At 40.0% G+C, this 24208-nt stretch overlaps 3 protein-coding genes across 3 annotated transcripts in view; all 3 read left to right on the forward strand.

The window, feature by feature from the left end:
• The window catches only part of elovl4b (ELOVL fatty acid elongase 4b), a 13719-nt gene extending 11921 nt beyond the window's left edge, over positions 1-1798 (forward strand). The window contains exon 7 of the mRNA XM_079849996.1: positions 105-1798. Coding sequence (XP_079706122.1) covers positions 105-380 — 276 coding nt within the window. The 3' untranslated portion in view covers positions 381-1798. The remainder of the gene's footprint in view (positions 1-104) is intronic.
• Positions 1799-5853: 4055 nt separating this feature from the next.
• On the forward strand, positions 5854-15602 carry mtcl3b (MTCL family member 3b). The gene is made up of 8 exons (XM_079849950.1): positions 5854-5926; positions 6643-7348; positions 8798-9022; positions 9189-9347; positions 9440-9505; positions 9915-11147; positions 12982-13605; positions 15571-15602. The coding sequence occupies exons 2-7, from the start codon at positions 6668-6670 to the stop codon at positions 13090-13092; spliced, it is 2475 nt and encodes an 824-aa protein (XP_079706076.1). The 5' UTR covers positions 5854-5926; positions 6643-6667; the 3' UTR covers positions 13093-13605; positions 15571-15602.
• Positions 15603-15846: 244 nt separating this feature from the next.
• On the forward strand, positions 15847-21256 carry LOC307146126 (uncharacterized protein). Its single transcript, XM_079849978.1, has 6 exons — positions 15847-15988; positions 17142-17377; positions 18039-18449; positions 18566-18633; positions 18794-19664; positions 20148-21256. The coding sequence occupies exons 2-6, from the start codon at positions 17234-17236 to the stop codon at positions 20349-20351; spliced, it is 1698 nt and encodes a 565-aa protein (XP_079706104.1). The 5' UTR covers positions 15847-15988; positions 17142-17233; the 3' UTR covers positions 20352-21256.
• The last annotated feature ends 2952 nt before the right edge of the window (positions 21257-24208 follow it).

Here is a 24208-nt window from a genome sequence, read left to right on the forward strand (position 1 = left end):
TGTCATTTTATGATTTTATTTGACACCTCAAAGCTCTTCTAGGCTACTTGAAGCAATCAAAGTCTTCACAGTTTCTGTTACACACCTGTTTGCTGTGTGTCTAGATCCAGTTCCACGTCACCATTGGCCATGCCACACACTCGCTCTACACGGACTGCCCGTTCCCGGCCTGGATGCAGTGGGCTCTGATTGGCTACGCCGTCACGTTCATCATTCTGTTTGCCAACTTCTACTACCAGACCTACCGCCGCCAGCCACGGCTCAAGTCAGCCAAATCTGCCGTCAACGGCGTCTCCACAGCAGCCAATGGCACCAGTAAGGCACCGGAGGTCACGGAAAACGGAAAGAAACAAAAGAAAGGAAAAGGAAAACATGACTGAAAAGAAACACGGAAACACTGGGTCTCATGGGGTTCAAAAATGCCCATGTAATCTCAACCATTACAGACTGTTTAGTAATTGTAAAAATGAAATTGGTCTTTGTTTTGGTTAACTTGCTCATTGTCTTTCAAACTAGGGACAACGCAACCAATTCTGTGTGATGTCACTTTCTTTTCACTTTTATCTCCTGATGTTTAGGCTACTTGTGAAAATGTTATAATCTAAAATGTCCATTGTGGCATGCCGAATCTGAACGGCAAACTACCTTGAGATGTTCATTTCTCATCACAGAATGACAGATACATATGCTTTTTCACTGAAACAGAAACTCAGCTGATTCTCTTAGTTTTTATCTCATATATAGGCAGCTGATGAAAGATTCTTACATAAATGATTCATCTGGATGCTTCACATGTCCTTCATCTGGTCTCAGTGGCAGCCAGTTTTCTTCACACTCTTGAATGCTGAAACAAGTGATATGGAGTCATTCAAGACGCAAGACTGAATCATAACGCATGCGAATAATCGCGCAAATTACACAAATCCATTTTCTATTTTTTTTAATAGCTATAATTATTGTCTGTTTGAATCTTTATTTGTAGTGAAACAGTGGTGTTTAAGGACTCTGGTGACCGTTATTACAAATAGGCGATTTTTAAAGGGCCAATACAATTCTACCAAAGAAAATCACTTCATATTTGGTGGGTTTATACTTTTGCATTAGATATGTTTCATTTAATTTTCCTGAACTAAACGAGTTCCTGAGAATGCATGCAGTAATGATGGGATCATGGCTTTATACTCAGGTAGTTTTACATGTTTTTGTTCACATGTAAATTTAGACACACACTCACACGTGTCCTTAATATCTATTGCTTTGTGCATGTAGCTTTTAAAGTTTTTGCAAAAGTTATATTGCATTACAATTACACTAATTCTGCTTTTTGTTCCCTTTTATAAACAAAATTCCCTATTAATAAATTCCCACAATTAAAAAGAACAGGTAAACAACTCTCGAAACGTGCAATTTATGCGGTAGATTTTCTGTATGAATGAATACTCTTAAGTTCACTCGGGAAGTACGCAGGCTGTTTGTGATCTGCATATTGTGATTTTAAGACATTCCTCTCCGAAAATGTAGTCTTAACTCTACCCATAACTTATCCCTAAAATCAGAGGGAAATGATGGGTGGATAACACTGATGTAGAAGCACCTAACCCTGGTTGTAAGCCTAAACTTTTCCTTCAAATCTGATTGGTTGATTGAAATGTTGTTCCGAGATCAGCAAAGACAGTTGATCCAGGATAATGTTGTACTTGGTGAATGTTCATCGTGTACAGCTTCAATGTTCCTCTTATAATAAACGATTATACCAATTGATACAAAACTGAATGAAATAAACAGGATATCAACCTCATTTTCTGTCTTGTCTCACTCTCTCTCTCATGTATATATGTTGACCTACTACTCAATTACTTACAAATTACTCGTCTTTTGCAAATTAAAGCATTACTATTATTAGTTCACGCCTCAATTTTAAGCATTAAGGGCCATTTACACCAAGGATGATAACTGTAACGATAACTATAAAGTTTGGATAGCTACTATACAGATAACGAGCTATAACTATTAACGACACAGAGAAATGTTGGAGTCACTTTGAAAACGATAAAACATTGACAGCCAATCAGAATCCACCCTATTTAACGTGCTAGAGCAAGTGACGGATGACATTACTGCAGCATATGATTATAATAAACAGAACATTATCGTACGTTGGTGTTGTGGACACTAAAGGGATATTAGACATGTCGTTCCAAACCCATAAGCCTTTCGAAAGTTCATCTTTGGAACACAAATGAAGATCTTTTTTATGAAATCTGAGAGCTTTCTGTCCCTCCATTGACAGCTACGCAACTACCACTTTGAACTTAAAAGAGATCGTAAAACTAATCCATATGAATTGAGCGGTTTAGTCCCAATTTCAATCGCTTTATAAGATGAACAGATTGAATTTAGGCTTTTATTCACATATAAACATTTATCAACTCACATAAGTTGTGGTAAACGGAAGCTTAAGCATGTTTGCTTGATGTGCGAGAACCAATGAGGTTCATTCTTGTGTTACGCATCATGTTTGAACTTCAGCGGGAACCAATGAGGTTCATTTTTGTGTTACGCAGCACGTTTGAGCTTCAGCAAGAACCAATGAGGTTCATTCTCGTGTTACGCATCATGTTTGAACTTCAGCGGGAACCAATGAGGTTCATTCTCGTGTTACGCAGCACGTTTGAGCTTCAGCAAGAACCAATGAGGTTCATTCTTGTGTTACGCAGCACGTTTGAGCTTCAGCAAGAACCAAAGTGGTTCATTCTTGTGTTACGCAGCACGTTTGAGCTTCAGCAAGAACCAAAGTGGTTCATTCTTGTGTTACGCATCATGTTTGAGCTTCAGCGGGAACCAATGAGGTTCATTTTTGTGTTACGCAGCACGTTTGAGCTTCAGCAAGAACCAATGAGGTTCATTCTTGTGTTACGCATCATGTTTGAGCTTCAGCGGGAACCAATGAGGTTCATTCTCGTGTTACGCAGCACGTTTGAGCTTCAGCAAGAACCAATGAGGTTCATTCTTGTGTTACGCAGCACGTTTGAGCTTCAGCAAGAACCAATGAGGTTCATTCTCGTGTTACGCAGCACGTTTGAGCTTCAGCAAGAACCAATGAGGTTCATTTTTGTGTTACGCAGCACGTTTGAGCTTCAGCAAGAACCAAAGTGGTTCATTCTTGTGTTACGCATCATGTTTGAGCTTCAGCAAGAACCAATGAGGTTCATTCTTGTGTTACGCATCATGTTTGAGCTTCAGCAAGATCCAATGAGGTTCATTCTCGTGTTATGCAGCACGTTTGAACCACTTCCGCAAGAACCAAATTGATCGTGTCTTCAGAAAATTTGGGCTAAACTGCTTAATTCATATGGATTAGTTTTACGACCTCTTTATTAACTTTTCGAAGCATCAAAGTGGTAGTTGCGTAGCTGTCAATGGAGGGACAGAAAGCTTTCAGATTTTATTAAAAAGATCTCCATGTGTTACGAAGATGAGCAAAAGTCTTAGGGGTTTGGAACGACACACGGGTGAGTAATTAATGACAGAATTGTCATTTTTGGCTGAACTATCCCTTTAATATCGCTTTAGTTCTTCACAGGAACGGGAACGTAACAATTTTGCTATAAACTTAAATGACACATCAAATCTTGCAGTATGTTAGGAGAGATGTGATGTTCCCTTTTCCAAGTGATTAGAAAGAAAATTCTAATAACTTTTAATTGGAGGACAGGATGACAGGTCTGGCCCCAGTCACATTCATCTTAGTTGTTCACAGACACTCTGCCTCCGTCTCTCTCCTTCCTGGACTTCTAATTAAGTGTCCTTTCGGCTGTGATGGAGCTCCCAGGCCAGAGCTTTGAGGGGTTGGGCAGACAGATCTGGTCTAATCAGGCCGTAAATTGGCTTTCGCTATAAAAGAGCTTATGTCCACGTCAGAGCTTGTAGCGTTATTCGGGTCACTGCAGGAGAAACATACACTGGTATCAAACTAAAACTATTAAACAGACCGGAGGGATGAAATAAATATGACATTTAGACATGACAAAAGCAATATTTCACAGGCATATATCCACCTGAAAGCTAGAGATGTTCTATATGTAGTGAGCCATAAAATAAAATAAATGTCCATTATGAAGGAAAAAAGAACCAAATGCTTTTTAATCTGAGAAATCTTGTTCTCTTAATTACTTTTTCAAGGAAAATAAACTTTTTATTCCTTAAAATTTCTAATTTGCATTTCACAAGTGACCTTATTATTAATTTAATAATAATAAAAAAAAATCTTACTGAGGGTACAAGCATTTCAAATTATTGTATATTTTAAATTATGCAATTTAACATTTATTTAAAACAACCAACAGAATCCATGTCAATGAAAAATGTAAATGTACAAATAAAAATCTTTGATTTTAAGCAACTTTCTTTAAATTGTGCATTTTAATTATAACCATTGTTAATTATGGACAGGCTTTCATGGGAAAATCTCCTCTGCCTGTTTCAGAAGCTTTAATACTTGAGTGCAAAATACATTGAAACATTTTGATTTTTACTCCAGATACTGTATTATTTTGATACAGTACAGGCATACTCTAACCCAAGTACATAAAACATAATTTGCACTTTTTACACATTTTGCTCTACAAGTTAACTGTGCTGGTTAATCTATTAGTTTAGAGAAAATCCATTTGTTTAACTCATACTAGTATCTTTAAATTTGTATTATCCAAACCCATTCTACAACCTCTCTCTCCCTCCCTCGTCTGAACAAGGATGTTTGTCAGTAAGCGGATTGTAAATAGGCCAGAGATTTCCACTGGCCCTATTAACAGAAAGTGGTTTCACCTTTCTCTCAACCTGTTCCACTGGTAATTTACATTACCTGAGATAATTGGCTCCTCTTTGTGTCTGTCTACACAAAAAGCCACCTATCATGGACTATACACAATAACGCAAGTGCAACACTATAACATTTCTAAATGGTACACATCTTCATGTACTTTTGAGATCATTGTAGGCTACTGTCTGTGAGACATACGTACAATGCAATTGATGAGCATAGGGATGGATTGTAATTCACCACTGAATTTCAGTTAAGTACACAGATAGACAGACGGCGCTCTCTAGTGTTCACAGGTAGTATTACAAACTGATATCACAGTGCAAATGACCAGAGACTCACAGACATTTAAACAGTGCCATTAAGAGCATTTAAAGTGATAGTTAAAGTGCTAACTGCATATGAGAGAGAGATTTGATTTAAATATCAGACCAAGTCTAGTGATTAACCAAGACTATGGGCCCTGAGAAACTGTGAAAACAGAGAAAAAAAAAAAAGAAAAAAAAAAAAACTACAACAAAAAAAACATTTTTTTTCAACAGCACATGCTCTAAATATTTGTTGTGCCTTCGCTGTTGAGGATATTTTCTGTTGTGTTTCGACTACTGGACTGACTGTGGCACAAACTGCAGACTGACCTTTTGAATCTATTCTTGTACAATAGGTCGGTGGGATGACGCTGCACTTTCAGCTTATCTGTAAAGCAGCAAACTCCAGCAGCATCCAGTCTTCCTCATCCTTGGGTTTTAAAGGGACAGCACACCTGTATACATCGACCTAGATGAAGAATATGGTCATGCATATGTTGGCCTTTATAAGCCTATTAATTAACAGTCAATATCCTAATAGCGCATGCTAATAAATAACTAGCCTAATAGTGGGAATTGAGCCCTAAACTAAAGTGTTACCGTGTGTTTTTAAATAGGCCAATATTTATATTTACATAAAGTATTTTGAGAAAAGGTTCTCACACTTCCTTATGTTACGTCACCTCATGAATATTAAACGTCAGTGTCTCGCGAGCCTAAGCAGTGCCTGGTACCCTCGAGCTGAAGGGAACTGTCCCGCTCACTCAGGAAACAAATGAGCACAGTTCATAAACAGGTAAGTAAACATCGCGATATTTAATGTTCTTGAAGAATAACGCAAATTACGACTGCACCAAATATGTAACCATTATAGTAGCCTGTATGCTTATTTGGACAAGTTGTGCACTTGCAAAGTAGAGAAAACATTTTAGGCTATAGCAAAGGAAGTCTACTGCGACGGATGTCAAAAAAACTTTACTGTCAAATACATGTAGCTACATATGTGTTTGAAATGAATGTTCATGTATGTACATAGAACTCACCTGTCGATCTGTAAATGACATTAATTCACATTTTTTGTCCTCCTTTCCTCTAAAAATACTGGGTTGTTTCATCCCATGTTTGGGCCACATATGGACAAACCCAACGGTTGTTTTACATTGTTTACATTTTTAAACCCAACTGTTGGTTAAATTCATTTACAATTTTAAACCCAACCAACTATTGTTTATTTTTTATTTTTTTATTATTGTGTTTTATTTTACCCAAACATCGGTTAAAACACAACTCGGCATTTTTTTTTTGTGTGTGTGTGTAGAAAATTGCTGTTCTTATTCGATCATATTGGTTTATATTATGGATTTTATTTATTAATTAACTTATATGTCACACACACAAACTTATAGCCATAAATATGTATAGGCCTACTGTAATGATGTACCTAGTTGTATTCTGCACTAACAAAGTGTAATATTTCGTTTTTTCCCTCTTAAATGTCATAAGTGATAAAAGTGTTGTTGGAGGTCTGCGATATGAAATGATGAGCTCTGCCGCAAGTGGCGCTGCGGATTTTCCACCATCAGCGGACAGTACCGAAGGGAGGAGGAGACCGTCTCCCGGACAAAACCCCGTCAAACCGGCCTCAAATCCCAGCGCCAGCCGCTCCTCATCACCCGCTGCGTCGAAGCTCGGAGGAAAAGGCGTTAAAGGTGTTAAAGGACGCGAGGGAGAGCAGGCGGCTCAAGAAGAGGCGCGTGAAGTGAGGGTGCGAGGTGCGGCAGCTGTTCGTGGTGCTGAAACTGAGGCGGTTTGGGAGACCGAGGAGCGGATTGATCGCCCTCCACCACCGGACACGCGCCGCGTTCTGCGTTTACCGTGCGTCAACAGAGACTCGTCCGCTACGCAGCCTGACGGCTCGTACGGTGGTGTTGTGAGGGGGGAAGAGAGGGAAAGAGAGGCCGCTGCGGGAGGAGAGTACGTGGGCTGTGGACCGGCCTTCTGGGGCGGAGGCTGTCTGCAGTCAGAGCTCATCCAGTTTCACATCAACAAGCGCTTGAAGAAAAGCGGCAGGATGCAGCGCACAGCGTCGGTCGAGACGCAACCGGGACCGGGACCCGCCGCACAGGCCACGAGCGCCGCAGACGAGCCCGTGACACAGCAGAATGAAGCTCTGCAGGACGAGATCGAGAGGTTGGAGGATGAAAACGAAGACCTTAAGGTTTGTTTGTTATACATGAGAAAATGTACGATACACTAATCATGCATATATATATATATATGGATGAATGAAAACATGATAGATAGATAGATAGATAGATAGATAGATAGATAGACTGATAGATAGATAGATAGATAGATAGATAGGATAGACAGACAGAGAGATAGATAGGTAGAAGAAAATGGATGGATAGACAGTCTTTTTTAAGAGCTGAAGATAGATAGATAGATAGATAGATAGATAGATAGATAGATAGATAGATAGATAGATAGATAGATAGATAGATAGATAGAGGAAGATGGATGGATAGTCTTTTTTAAAAGCTGAAGATGATAGATAGATAGAGGAAGCTGGATGGTCATACAGAGTTCATAGATAGATAGATAGATAGATAGATAGATAGAGGAAGATGGATGGATAGACAGTCTTTTTTAAGAGCTGAAGATGATAGATAGATGGAGGAAGATGGATAGACATACATAGTTCTTAGATAGATAGATAGATAGAGGAAGATGGATGGATAGACAGTCTTTTTTAAGAGCTGAAGATGAAAGATAGATAGATAGTCAGAGGAAGATGATAGACATACAGAGTTCTTAGATAGATAGATAGATAGATAGATAGATGGTCAGAGGAAGATGATAGACATACAGAGTTCTTAGATAGATAGATAGATAGATAGATAGATAGTCAGAGGAAGATGATAGACATACAGAGTTCTTAGATAGATAGATAGAGGAAGATGATAGACATACAGAGTTGATAGATAGATAGATAGATATGAATATATACCTGCATAAATGTAGATTTACACATTCATTTGATAAACAATACATATGTTGATAACCATTAGCAAAGTTGATAAATTATACATGTTGTTGATGTTGGTAACTGAGCATATCTGAAATCATTGGGTTTGCATGTACATGTTTTGACTGATTGCTTTTTAATGACTCCTCTCAGCAGGTTCATGGCAATATTGTTTTCCAAACACAAACCTGATTCCTGCTCAGCCTGATAAATAGGAATTCTGGTGATTAACAGAAAGAAAGCAATGATAAGCCTGCAGAGATGTTGTCCAGCCATCTTGAAATCGGAAATAGCTCTACATAAACAGGACATAAACATTATGACTGATGACCCAGTTTGCTTATGTGTCTTTTATTATCATCGAATTTTGGTCTATTTAAAAAATGTTGCCTTCTAAAAATGAACAGAACAATGAGAGAAATGCAACATTGTTCCAATTTAGCCCATGTTAGAACAAAGCTAAATACAGTTATGAAAACAGCCTTGGTTTTATGCAAAATATGCCCCCAATAATTTGCATGCTCAACCAAGAGACTCATTAAACATGTAATTTGTGGAAATAATGTACAACTTATTAAAATAATGCAAGTGCAGTAATTTGAGAGCAGAAAGCTCTAATGAGCACACTGGTTTTCACAGAATGAGATTGAGGAGATGCGGACAGAGATGGAGGAGATGCGCGACACCTTTTATGAGGAGGACACCTGTCAGTTACAAGACATGCGGCGTGAGCTCGAGCGAGCGAATAAGAACTGCCGCATCCTTCAGTACAGACTCCGCAAGGCTGAACGCAAACGACTTCGCTATGCACAAACTGGAGAAATTGACGAGGACCTCCTAAGGAGCTTAGAGCAAGATTTAAAGGCAAGTACCTATGTTGATATCTTTAAGGGCATGCAGAGAAGGTCTATGATAAATTACCCATCCCCAATGACTTGTTTGCACAATTTCTATCTGATTATTAACTTGTCATTTAGTTGATGCTTCTATCCAAAGCAACCACTAAGCCACACCACCACCATTCTGACAGGTTGCCAAGGATGTGTCTGTGAGACTCCACCACGAGCTGGAGAACGTGGAGGAGAAACGAACAAAGACAGAAGAAGAAAACGAGCGATTGAGACAGAAACTTATTGAGGTGGAAGTCACCAAACAGGCCCTGCAAAATGAGCTGGACAAAGCCAAAGAAGTAGGAATACAAACACAAGTTAATAGAGCACATCTAAATAGGTTTAAATACATATTAATTGCATCGCATTCATATAAATTTGTTGTGTCCAGTCTCAGAAACGAAGAGGAAGCAAAGATGCACAAAAGCCTGAGAGGAAGACTCAGACTCCTACAGAGGTGAGGACAAAACACTGCTGTCAACCAGTATTGGGTCAAATGAAGACTGTTACTTTAAGTGACAAGCTCAAGTTCAAGCTCAAGTAGTTATGCAGCCTTTTGCAAAGAAATGAAGTGCATTGTAAACTATAGAGAGAATGAAAAGATAGCATACACAGAAAGCATTTATTAAACCATTACATGTAAAGGTATGGTCACATTTACCATTACTCTTCTAAATGTCATGGGTGAAATTCAGACATTTCAGTAGAATATACAGTAGAAACATTTCAGTGCAATCAGGAGTTTTACGTCAGAGTCCACACAAATTTCCTTTTGAAAGTGATTCAACAGACCTTTTTTTGTCCGCAAAATATTGTCAAATTTTCACTAATGGTCCCGCACCTTAACGCAACACTTATGTCCACAGGAGGACAATGAGGACCTGAAATGCCAGCTGGCCTTCATTAAAGAGGAGGCTACTTTAATGAGAAAGAAAATGGCCAAGATTGACAAGGAAAAGGACCGTTTGGAACAAGAACTACATAAGTATCGTTCCTTCTATGGAGATCTGGACAGCCCTCATCCAAAGGGTGAAGCTGGTGGCCCACCCACAACAAGGGAATCAGAGCTGAAACTCCGCTTGCGATTGGTGGAAGAGGAGGCCAACATCCTGGGACGTAAAATTGTCGAATTGGAGGTTGAGAACCGTGGCCTGAGGGCGGAGTTGGATGATCTTCGAGGGGAAGATTCGTCCAATGGCGGCTTGTCCGGAGCGGAGGGAGGAATGGGGCGCGAGCAGGGGTCGGAGCTGTCGGAGCTGAGGCAACAACTGCAGTTGGTGGAGGATGAGGCGGAGCTTCTGCGGAGGAACCTGGCGGATGTAGAGGAACAGAATAAGAGAGTGACATGTGAGCTGAACAAACTGCGCTTTAAAGAGGGTACGAGGCATGCCTCGGCTGGTAATGCAATGAGTGCCGCCAATTTAGCAGGAGACAGCTCCAAAGCCGAGGCCTTGCAGGAGGAGCTGAAGGCAGCGAGGAAGCAGATCAATGAACTGAGTGGGAAAGTGATGCAGCTGCAGTACGAGAACCGTGTGCTGCTTTCCAACATGCAACGGTATGATCTATCAGCTCACCTAGCCGTCACGCCACGGGACAGTGACGCAGAGAGCGACACTGGTCTTGGAGTCGGAGGGCGTAGAGGTAGTGATGAAGACTCGTCTTCCTCTCGTCTTCCTCCCCATCGCAAACGCGAAGGTCCTGTTGGAGGAGAAAGCGACTCTGATGAAGTCCGCAACGCTCGGTGCCTCACGCCAACTCGCTCTCTCTATTCTCCTGAATCTGCCCGCCTCCTCTCGCGCTCCATTCGGGACAGACAACAGATGATTGACATCCGTGCCGAAGCAGAGCGATTGGGACGAACCATTGATCGGCTCATAGCCGACACCAGTACCATCATTGCAGAGGCACGGGTGTTCGTATCTAACGGGGATCTTTTCAGCCGTATGGAAGATGATGAGGACGGTGGCCGGATCAGGGAGCACGAGCTTCTCTACCGCATCAACGCTCAAATGAAAGCCTTCAGGAAGGAGCTACAGGGGTTTATAGACCGACTTGAAGTCCCAAAACCAGAGGAAAGAGATTCAGAAGAACCATTATCTGTGAGTCTGGCAAGAGTCTGTGTGTCTATGTGAAGCACAATAAGAATGTTTACCACATTGTAATGGTATAGTTCAGTTCAATTCTGTCATTTACTCACCCTCGTGATTCTCTTTCTTCAGTGGAACAGTTACCAGGGGCTGTCAAGCTCCTAAAAGCACAAAAAAGCATAGTAAAAGTAGTCTGTACAAATCCTGCACCAAGTCTTCTAAAGCCATATACAGTAATACCTTTGAGTGAGGAATAGAGAAAAGGTTAGGGACTTTATTCACTGAAAATCTCATTTGCGTCAAGATGCATGACACTAAGTTTGACATCAATAGCCATATTTCCACTGTCGGGCCAAAAGCGGGTGTGCTAGTGCGTGCCATATAAATAGTCACGTTTCCACTGTCACTTCCAAGGCTTGATCGGGCTTCCTTGGGGCCAACGGCCGGGGTTTTTTGCCCACCGAATACCTTGGTCCAAAGCTGGCCAACTGGGGCTCGAGGAGTGGTCATGAACAAAGGAGACGGTCAACACCGCTGTTCATTTCCATTGTTATTATTATCATGCTACCAACTTCAACATCAAAACTCACTTTCATAGTGTTTGAAATAACTGGATTCTGATCACCGTATGAGGCAGAAATATATTTATATGCGATGTTAAAGGCTACTTATGCTAACCATTTGAAAATAAATACATGTTTATGGAAAATACCAGACTGCTTGAAGAATGTAGACAAATCATATATGATTATAACCATGTGTTTATTTGGTTTAATGTTTTATCTTTCTCTTCCCTGTGCCTTTGTTGAGACCGCACTAATACATCCGCATATGTCGTTAAAAACATGCACTCTGGTTAACACACATAACTAATAACTCCTGTTTTCTTCTCTTGAGCTCCCTCTGTTGCTCTGGCTGAAAGGATAACAGTAGAGAGAGAAAGAGAGAGAGAGAGATCGCTCAAACCTCCTCAGAGCGCATAATTTCATGGAAAATTAATAGAAATGCTCACTTTTTCTAAAGAAATGTGACGTTTTATAAATATTTTCCTAAATGTGTAAGCCGTTGGACTTAAAAGCCTTAATGGAGTTGTTTTGTGCATTCCAAATAAATGGAAGCAGGTGCAACTGAATAGGTGTGTGTTCTCTTTTTATGTGAAATGGTAAATACCATTTTGATGAAATGGTGGGCTTGTGTAACGTCGTTCTATGGAGGCGTGTTAAGGGCGGGTTTTAGGGTAGCGCTTGCGGAGCTACTGGCCCGACAGTGGAAAAGCAGCTTGCCAGAACCAATGACATTTGATGTTACTGATGTAAAACTTTACTGAAATGTACGCAAACACAAATGAGATATGATTTACAGCAGAGCATTTTTGTTAGTTGAATTAAGGTTTAAATAAAATAAAACATAATTATTAGATGAAAAACTTGGAAAATTGGAAAGTTTAAGTTGTAGTACTAAAATCTCTTCAACTAAAACTGAAATATAAATTAAAGCTAAATAGAAATATAAAAATATTTTCAGTGAATTATAATTTATATTTTAATCTGTTCATCAAACAAAATCTATTTAAAGTTTGAGCAAAAAAGAGAATCACAGGGTGAGTAAATTATTTTATTTTTTTGGGTGAACTATTGGCTAACAGAGTCCATTGCCTGACTGCTTTAAACATTTAGCAAAATAACAAAGCATAGTTTTGTGATTTGCCAAGATTTTTGTAAACTATGCAAATAGAAAATGTTAATGGCTATAATATCGTAACCTTTCTCTCTTTCTCTGATCCTGTCTTCCCACACACCCCTGTTTTTTAATGCATGTTCGTCAATCCTGTCGGTTATTCATCCAGATGTTTCAGCCCATCATTTTATTCATCCTCATTCTAGTGTTGTTCTCCTCACTCTCCTATGCCACCATTTTTAAACTTGTATTTCTTTTTACCCTCTTTTTTGTCCTGTGATCTCCATCCGTCCACTCATTAGCATAGTCTCGCCCTTTGTTTCGTTTGTTTGTCAATGTTGTGTATGTCACCATGGTTGGAGAATCACAGGACAGTCACTTTCCAAGCACAGACAGCACGCTTAAGCACAGAAGTCTGCAAAACCTTAATTTCCAAAACGCTGGAGGCTGTTTTACCCAAATTATTGGAACTGCCATTGGAAGGCACATCATCGAGATGATTTTTTTTGCAAATAAAGACTTTTATACATCATGAAAAACATTACATGCATTTGTCAAATTGAAGACATAAATATTATTGAGGCACTGGAAACTACATTACCCAGAAGACATTTCTTTCATTGAGGTTATCTGGCACATTGACACTTGCTTTGCCACCAAAGACTTGCAATGAAATATGCAACTGCATTTACCATTGAGGAGCACATGACCACATTTGCCAGAATGCCAGCCACTGCACTCTTAAGATACATCAGCTGGAATGATTACCTGTTAGAAGCATGCAGCAAGCAAGGTGAGTAAGAACATGGTATTCAATTGTACAGTCATAGAGGACATGCATACACATGGAAGGATAGACAATAAATGACAGGTAGGAACTAGGAATCATCTGTTTGCACGTGTAATTTGCGTGACAAGAACAACAGTTTTGCATAGATAGATAAATAGAAAAAAATAAGTTTTTCACAAGAACCTGAGGAAATTGTAGCACAAATGTTGCATAACACGTTTCATGTGATATGCTAAATAACAGCTGTGGCTTGGGTGTGGGAAAGTGCTTATGTACATGATAGCAGTATGCAAAAAGCCCCTTCTGTTGCACCAGAGCTGGATCAGTCTCTTGCTGAACGTGCTCCTCATTCCAGCAAGTCTATTATGGAGGCGTTACTCATCAGCAGTTTGAACATCAGAGCTTGCTTTCTTTATGAGTTTATTTAGCTTGTTGGCATCTCCAGTTTTAATCTCTGTTGACGGACCTGAATCTTCTCAAGTCTTTGGCAGTAGTTCCTTAGTAAGTTCCTTAGTATTTAAAGGGATATTTCACCCAAAAATGAAAATTCTGTCATTAATTACTCTCCCTCATGTCTTTCCAAACCCGTAAGACTTTTGTTCATCTTCTGAGCACAAATGAAGACCTTTTTTGATTAAATCTGAGCTATTTCTGTCCCTCCGTTGACAGATAAGCAACTACCAACTTTGAAGCTTCAAAAAGTTCATAAAGAGATCGTAAAACTAATCCATATGAATTGAGCGGTTTAGTCCAAAAATTTTCAGAGACATGATCGCTTTATATGATGAACAGATTGAATTTAGGCTTTTATTCACATTAAAAATGTATCAACTCACACATCAGTTGTGGTAAACGTAAGATCAAGCATGTTCGCTTAACGTGCGAGAACCAGTGAGGTTCATTCTCGTGTTCATTCTCGCACGTCAAGCAGGTTCGGTTGAGCTTCTGTTTATGTTCGTTGATCAATGTTTATGTGTATAAAAGCCTAAATTTAAACATGTTCATCATATAAAGTGATTTAGTCTCTTCAGAAAATTAGGACTAAACCGCTCAATTCACATGGATTAGTTTTACGATCTCTTTATGAAGTTTTTGAAGCATCAAAGTGGTAGTTGCGCAGCTGTCAATGGAGGGACAGAAAGCTCTCAGATTTCATCAAAAAGGTCTTCATTTGTGTTCCGAAGATGAACGAAAGTCTTAAGGATTTGAAATTACACGAGGGTGAGTAATTAATGACAGAATTTTCATTTTGGGGTGAACTATCCCTTTAAATAATTGCTAAAAACAAAAACTATGGAAGCATTGGGTTCACAATTTATTTGGATCACACAAAAAAAAACACATTTGTTTTGTTTTGGTTTAGATGGGTCTAGGTTATTTACAAGACAATTAAACTTAGAGAATAGCAACTCATCTGTTTTCTAGAATGAGTTTCATTTTGGAATTCGGAAATTGCTTCTCATTTTCCTGCCAGCTGAAAGTAACATTAGTGAAAAACAGTCAAACATACATCTCCGGTTTTGACAGTTTTTATGGTGTCTCCATTCTCCGAGGTTTTTGCTTTGTTGTTTTCCTTTCTGCATTATTGTGCCTGGAAACTATTTGAGTCAGCGGCCAATATTAGGGCTGAACTGTCGGCTGACTGTTTATTGCACAACAGCTACATGTGTCAAATAAATACAAGCGTGAGGCGCCCATTAAGAGCCGCGGACAGCACACTTAGTATCCGCTAATTCTGTCCGGTGGTATCTTAAAAATAAAATGGACAGAGTGTTTTTATAGTCACAAATAGCCCAGTTGCCTGTTAGGATTAGTAGAAATCGAAACAACTGGAATAGGAGTCACAAGACTGCAATCTGCCAAGTCCTAAAAGCAGACTAGCAACAGTTTCACAGAGGTGGGGTAGAACTGGGCATTTTAAAATAGCCATGTAAACACTCTCCCTCTGCCTTTGTAATTTTAACCTAGAATGTCGGTGACGACAGTCTCTTGCATGGAGACCACAAATGCTGGAATAAATCTGACATTATGACACCGGATACCTAGTGGGTCTGACGTCGCAGGGGTAAATACTTAGAGTCACTATAAAGCCCCGGGGCCCCTCAGGACTACAGTTGTTTACCCCTGAGCTCCGGACAGAGGAAACATTTAAGTTCCTATACGCAGGACTTTTACGTCACGCCGTGGGGCATCTGACTCCGGGGTCTTTTGCGCTGTTACATGCTGGTCGAGTGCAGGAGCTTTCAAAGAAGAGGTGGCACTGAAACAAGAGTGATCTTGATTTAAGAGACAAACCTGTACTTGAGCAACATACTCATATTCTGGAGCATCAGTTCATCACAAGCTCATGAGAGGGAATTACCGGAGGAACCAATAATTTTAACTGGTAAGGATTAAGAAAGCTTGTAGACAAGAACGGAACAGTCTTTTAAAGCCTTTAAAGTATGAAATTATTACTACTACTTGTAACTCCTTAGAAGCTTTTTAACTTTTCTGTGATCTTTCACTTGGGCTGACAATGTTATACAACATTAAGAACCTTTCAGCAGGTCACTCTTTACTCTAAAAGTATTTACATTACTGTATTTACATACGTAAGTGCATGTACTTGCTAATATGTAAATCTTTTTTGGAACTGTCTGTAAATACAGTATTAGTAGTATGACTATTGTGATCAGTTAGATTTACGTATAGTAAGTGTGCATGCATGTTGTGTTGTAATATAAACCGGTACACACTTACTCTCTATGTCTTTTTAGTTTTATGACACATAATTGCAAACGGTATAAATATCCCTCAATGCCTACGTAATATGGCGGTACATTCTGGCAATTTCATGAGTTAAACTGGGTGTCATGTTCCTTGATGGCAGAAAAGTCCATCCTTAAATCACTGCCGTAAATCAAAGCTGTGTTACAGAATAACTCAGTGACGTTACCACGGAAAGGATGCAACTATTCTGAGCTCATCCAAGCGGGTAAAGGGTTCTTCACTTGCTTGGAACTTTGACCTCATCCCTATCCCGAAAGAAGTGGTGTTACTTCATAGTTAAAGATTTAAGCTGGCTGTAAGGTGTAGGTTCCTATTTTGTAAGGGGCAACCAATTACCCTTTACTATTGTGCCCTTGATCAAGAGAGATCAGGTTACCCCAGGGAGACTGTCCATGTTATAAAACTGACTTCAGAATCCCTGAAGTCCCTTTAGGTAACTTGAGCATGTCTAATGAAGTTGGTGTGTAAAGAACGTGCTGACAATTTTGACAGTTAAGGGCTGGTTTGAAGGACAGGGAATGCATATAGAAATGAGTCAAAGTTTTAAAGCAGGTGTCCAGAGCAAATAGCTGGGATTTTGTTTCCTTTTATAAGTCTACTTGAATGCAAAACTATCAGGAAGACTTCACTAATGTTTAGACTCATTACACCTTTGAACTGCAAAGCAATCCACAGTTGACACAGTAGAATTCATTTATTTACTTAAGAGTACTCTAAATAATCAATAGGCTGTTTCTCAGTGATGAATGTCTTTTTTGTCTTCATAGAGGTATTGGTGGACTTGCCAATGTGGTCACTCCAGTGACCTTTCAGGAATTGCAGCATAATATTCTGAGCACAGACAAGCAAGCGCAAAAGAATGGCCGCATTGGAATTGCACTGTGGGCCGGAGCCCAGGAGTTGTGTGTGGGGTGGAGAGAGAGCTGACCTGCTTGATAGTTTTGACTCCGAGATGCAGGAATGGGAAGATCAGCTACAGGACATGCAGAGGAAGATTGAAGAGGTGAGAAAAACTTTCAACTGCAGCGACGCCAGTCAGTGTGACAGAATCCATCTCCATATCTAGAGAGAGAGAGAGAGAGAAACTCATCCATATCCTTATTTAAAGATGTAAATAAACATAAAAAATATGATGCTCTGATTTGACTATAAACAATGCCAAAAGATCCAGTAGCACTGCAATCCTGCATTTACTAGAGTCCATGAAGTTGTTTATGTTGTGATAGTGGCCACTAACTAGGATCGTGATTGGCTGAAAGGGCCTTGACCTCCTGTTGCCAAAGTTGGCTGCATCTCTTGGATATAATAATAGGTGCTTCGCCCTCCATCTGGTCTATGATTTTGACAGATGTAAACAAGTTTATTAAACCCAAAGGGATAGGAGTAACAGACAACCCAAAAACATTTACACACTCACTCTCTCTCTCTCAAGTGAGTATGTTGTTATTGGCAGACTGATTAACCTTTAAGCAAATAACGTTTCTCACTGACCCCTTACTGAAGAAACCTCATGCTGTTTTTTTAAGCAAAGATTTCATGTCTAGACATTATACCAGTAGTATTTGCTGACTTGTGCATTTGAAACATTTGCTTTCATGTAGGCAAAAAAAAATCATGCTTTGCAGCTACCGAGTTTGTCTCTAATATTATGATATGTATTTCAGTTGTACAACGAGGTCAAAGCACGAAGAGAAGCCAGCGAAAGCAGCACAAGCAATGTCACAAACAACAAAAGCCTGGACATTACTTTGCTCCCTGTCAACTCTCAGTATAGACACCAGGCCAATGGTTATCATGAACCCCATGGTCACCCCAACAACAACCTCCCAATTCGTCAGTGCAATGAAGTACGAGCAGATCGTTCAGTTATGCAAAGCCTTGGGTTTCACCACCCCAGTGATTACTATAATGGCTCCAACAATTACACACTTAATTCCCTGAGCAACGGCAGCCATTATCCTGCCAGTTGTCATGATCTTGAAAGGCAAGATGCCACCCTAGACATCCTCAATGGATATCTCCAACAGGGCCCGCATTTTGGAAAGAACTTAGGGAATCTTGGAAATCCAAATGCAGTGAGTACCTCTCACACTATTTATCAATCTATCCTTCATCTAGACTCTTAAACCCCAAGGTTTTGGTACCTTTGATATCCCTCTTAAATCCAATATCTCCCTCTTTTTGCTATCAGAACCCCAAGGTATATCCAGTTACACACAGTTATCAAGATAGCATGAAGACTAGCCTGGTGACAAACAGGTAAAGCCTTTCCTATCTCAATTCATCAGAATGAATCCGATTGTTTGTCTTATCATCATGCATGTTTCTTGTTGGATGATTGACCAATTATAAGTGTTCGCCCAATTCCCTTTTGTGACTACTTTTGATTGATTTTGGTTGATTTGTCTTTTCACTTCAGGGCTGCCTCATGTGTAGTTCTGGATGAGTTTGAGGAGGCTGAGAATAACAAGAACAAGAAATCAAGTTGGGATGACTCCCAAGCCCGCCATGTTAGCTGGAAAGACCCAGTTTCATCAAACGAGCTTCCCCCTAAAAATGCAGCTTCCAAACTGGCAGTCAGACAGAGAGATGCTTCTCCTGTAACCCCTCGTTCCACTTACCATGAGTCATCACAACAACCTGACAGAAAGTGCCTCTTGCTTGACAGGAAATCTGGCAGCCCATCAGTGTTACGTAAGTTTGGTGCCATGTTGCAGGAGAACGAGGGGAAAACCCTGATAGAGGATGGTCTTGTGACCACCGTTGTCTCCACTGAACCTCCGAGGCACACCAGCACTCCTATTTGCCAGAGCAAGTTTGACGCCAAGCGGGCATCCACACGTGCGCCCGTCCAGAAATGCCTTGCAAACTGTGACATACTGGTAACAGAACTGGAGTCCAGCCAAGAGCCTTGGGCAGCTGGTCCTTCTAAACACCTCCTGAATGGAGACAGAGACAGTGGGAGGGGTGGTAGTACTCTTGAACAGTATGGTTTGGCATATAACTTAAGCCCATCACAGTCTCACCTTAAATCGAAGAATCACAAGGCGCCTCCAGGGCCAAAAGCCCACAAAGCAGGCTTCCAGGGTGAGGACCTATTGTCTGACTACCAGATGGTGGAGAGGATTCTGGCAGCAGAAACTCAAAACTTCAGTAAGATACAAACAGGGCTTGGTGTTGATAAGATGAGACAAGGAAATGACAACTTGGAGCAACTTCTAGAAATGATGGAAATCGAGAACAACAGAAGTCAGAGGGCCACATTCACCCAGCAACTGGACACCGATCAGGTGAAGAGGGTATTCAAATGTGATCTGCACACACTAAATTACAATGCAGTATTCATCCTTGTCTGAGTGATGGTGCAATGGTAGTGCTCATGCTTTCGGCCAGTGTTCCTCATTCCTGGGTCTGGGGAGCCACTTTCTTGAAGAGTTTAGTTCTAACTCTGCTCCAACATGATTGGGTAATTCCACTTATTTTTAAATGAAATTAAATTCAGGTAAACCCAAACACCTCGATTAGTTACTTCAGTCATGTTTAAATAAAGTTGAAACTAAACTCTCCAGGAAAGTGGTTCTCCAGGACCAGGAATGAGGAACCCTGCTCTGAGCTGTAGTGCTCCCGATCCCATTCTCCCCTCTCTCCCTTACACTACTTTCTTTTCTGTTTCCTCTAACCTGCCAATTAAAGAAACATATTGGTACATAAAATGAAAAATGAAAAACCATTTATGCACAAAGATATTTACATTAAAAATGTTTCCCCTCCAGGTCAACCACGAGTCATCTGCTGCCCCCAGCAGTAGCAATTTTTCCCGTCCTGCTAGACCAGCCAATCAACGCCGTCCATCCAGGTGGGCAAAGCATACCCCCTCAAGCAAAATCACCCACACATCCTGCCCATCAAGCCCTGGCCTTAAAGCCAAACAGTTCTTGAATTCATATTCCCGGCACACAGAAACGGTGATCATGTGACCAGGGTAGAACAACATTGAATGGACACGTAAAAAAAGGACATTTTCACCAAAGGGAATAGATGAACCTTTGACCTTTTGTAGAACATGATCTACTTTTTTGTATATAACCACTACAACTTCAAAGTACATTATTGCAGCCTGCTAGGATGGCTTATGATATTTTCATTAAATAACTTCAAAGGATACTGTTTTCATTCAACTCTACGCTGTTTGAAGTGCTTTGGAAAGAAACTTGAGTGGAAATTCTCTGACCTGGTGAACTTCTGTGCCTATGAACCTTTCATTGCCTTTTTCTCTTCATTTCTTTCTGTCATTCTCATTACATTTTGTATTATTTTACAATTTTTTTCTATTTTCCTGAGTGCTCTGTGTACGGTTCAGTTCTTTGGGTGCCATGTAGGGCATTTTTTGTAATCATATAAGCATGTATGCAACACGCATAACATATTTAAGCATACATGGCAACATGGAGTTATTGAGCCTTATCTATTATGCATTATCTGTAAAGGCGTGTGCAAATGTTTTGATGTTCTGTCAAAGTCCATTTCAGTGCTGCATTAGTGCTTCATAATATTGACATACAGAGGTCGTAATGGGCTCATAATCGTTTTTAAGCCTTATTTGACAGCGCCTGACGTGGGCTGCAACCACGCGGTGCATGGCACCTTTCTGCGGGAACATGTCTGCATTCTCCAGCCTTGTAAAAAAAATCCTTTAAGTTCAACATCTGTGAAAAGTATATTATGTCTTTTGACCATATTATAATGAAGAAATGCTTCGGAATGTTTATTTAATGTTGTGATATGATCCTTACAAAATCGTGATGCTTTTTGTCTTTTTTTTTTCTTTCTCTGTATAATAAACGCAAGTGCTTTGACGAGTCAGTGAAACGCTTGAACTTTAGACTCTGTGCACTTCATTGTTTTTGTTTTTAGTGGTGATTGCTAATATTAGCACTAATATTCCTTTTCTGCTCAGCGTGCTATTACATTCCCTTGTGATCTGGCTAGCTGATTTTCACCTGGAAGACAATAAAACAGGCAACTTATGGATCAACCCGGGTCATCTAGGGACTTGGGAGTGGGTTCTTTTGACTTTTAGCCAGTAAGCAACCACATAGCAATGTGTTAACAACCACTCTGAGCACCCTAATAATTACATAGCAACAAACTTGCAACCACCAATAATATCCTAGTAGCACCTCAGCAACTTGTCCAAGGGCATGTACTGTAATGTAAAAATCTAGTATAGTTTCCTGAGAATATGGCAACAGGGGGGTACATTTTTCTTCTTACATCACTCATTTTCCTAAAAAGCAAAACTACAGTATAAGACGCTTTATGCCAACATTGAAGCCCCCTCTTTAATTATCTCCTTGTTAAACAGTATTAACATTGCTCTTATCCTACATTACTAAAAGCTATTAGGAAGTGTCCTGTTCCTCATTCAGGGTCCTAATGTAGCCTACTCTTACTGAGCTTTGCTCTCTCTCTTTGAGCCCTGCTCTCCCGGTTACTCGACCCGCTGCTGAAATGTTGCACCTGTGCCTGAAATATGAAGCGTGACGTTGTTTTGGTGCCAGAAATCTTAGACGTGTCAGTGCTAACGGGGACGTGTGATGTCCAGAGGGCATCTCTCGCTCGTCTCACTCTGAATCTGTAAATGAGCAATAAAGGCTTCCCTTCATCATAACACCACCCTGGAAGCACAGAGCAGTATCTTAATGAGGCCTTTAGATATAGATAGATGTTCACAACTTACATGTGAGGTCTTCATAGCACGCCACATGAACTTGTGATTATAGGACAGGAGTAACCTGGGATTAAATGCATTGCACATTTCTTGCTGAGTTCAAACCAGCATCGTTCTGGTTACCAGCCCTGAGGCTTAACCCCTTAACCACCACCTTTGCATCCTTGAAAACCTGATGTTTGTGTGAGTGGTGCTTTGCTTACCCAAACAAAACTCTTTGCCAGGATGTTTGTCAGGTGGTTGCAAAGGTGTTTCTTCAGCTAGGGCATTGCTGAGTAGTTACTTGCAGACCAAATAGCTAAATCTTTTGTATATTCTGAGGTAAGCTGTAAACTGAAGTAATAGCAAAGGCGATGCCTTAGCAAATGACTAAAGGAATGATAAGACGTGGCAAAGACGTCTCTGTGCAATTGGTGAATTACCAATGTCTAATCCTGGACAGCAGAACACAGACAACTTGGCTATATAAAGCTCTGTAAGTGAACGCTGATCTCAGATCATCTCGGCCAGTGTCACCTGCTGTTGTAGAAGTGTATGGGGAACCACTTGAATGTGTAAGAGTTGCCCAGTAACACATCTGTGATGTCAGCAAGGAAAGACAACCAGTAAGGAGCCCTTCAGATGTCTTGCCATGTGTCTCCTGCTGCAGTACACTACATAAAAAGAGAAAGAGATATACGATTATGCAAGTAAATTATTAGATACAATAGTGGCCTAAAATTTACAAAAAAAAATGCACAAGTTAGCAAATCAAATGCTTCTAACTATGCAAGTTTGATTTTTACATGTTGATGCATCCTGAAGCGCAAATCATAATACAAGTAGTCAAGTACTACATTGTGCATTCTCACTTTTTATCAAAAGGGGCGTTATAGAGGGCACAAGCATCCATCCAATCGTTCTGCAAACTGCTTTATCTATTGTTATGATGGAGCAACAATTTGAAGAGAATTTTACAAACTCCTTTACGGCTCCTCACCTCCACTCAATTCGAGTCAAATCAGACATGGTAGCTCTATAACCCCCTTGAGTATGCAGAGATTTGTAACCAACACAGTAACACAAGAATGCATACTAAGTATGTATCACAGAAAACATGCACATGCAGTGCCTTGGCCAAACATTTGTGTCTTCATTTACATGTTGAGAAACACTTAAAAAAGCAACATCTTTACACTGGTTACCTATTAAGTTTCATATCAATTATATTGAAGTATAAGTATTGCTACTGACCTATAAGTCCCTAAATGGTTTAGCTCCTGCGTATTTAACCAATCTTCTAACGCCCTACTATCCATCACGCTCTTTAAGATCACAAAACTCTGGGCTTTTTGTTGTACCACTAAAGTCCACTAAAAAGGAGGGAGAGCGTTTTCACATTTGGCTCCTAAACTCTGGAATAGCCTTCCTGATAATGTTCTGGGCTCACTCCCAGTTTAAATCTAGATTAAAGACAGATAGATCTCTTTAGCCAAGCATTCACATAATGCATCTCATAACCTTGTACTCCAGTTATATAAGCTTGAAATGTTATGAACAGCAGCTACACTAATTATTTTCCATTTGCTTTTCTGTTTTATCTCGGGATGCCCATCCTGAGGTAACTAGAGATTACTTCAGCTCCAGTTTGGATCCAGCCTCTTACGTAGACTTCAGATGCCCAACACATGTGAAGAGATGATTTCAGCTATGACTTCAGATGACACAGGCTCTGAATCGACATGCACCAATGCTAAATTTTCTTTATACTGTAATCATTATGGTCACAACTTGGAATAATTACTTCAGTGAGCTCATTGTTTCTGCCTTAAATTAATACGTGATATTAGCTAACAACGTGATTTACAGTTCTGAAATCCATTACTTGGACACAGTCACCTCTGATTACAGATCACTCTAAATTGTAATGTAGACATGCATTTTCTGTAAAGCTGTATTGTGAAAAGCGCAATACAAATAAATGTGAATTGAATAGGCATTGAGAAAGGTCACATGATGGGACCATTATAGATGGGATTCATTAAAGTTATATTTTTTTTTCATGGAATTGGTGGTTCCCCTTCATTGTTAGAGTGTGCTGCTTTTTGAAGTGTTTGCCTAATT

Source organism: Squalius cephalus (assembly GCF_949319135.1).
Source record: "Squalius cephalus genome assembly, chromosome: 18".
Taxonomy (NCBI): Eukaryota; Metazoa; Chordata; class Actinopteri; order Cypriniformes; family Leuciscidae; genus Squalius; species Squalius cephalus.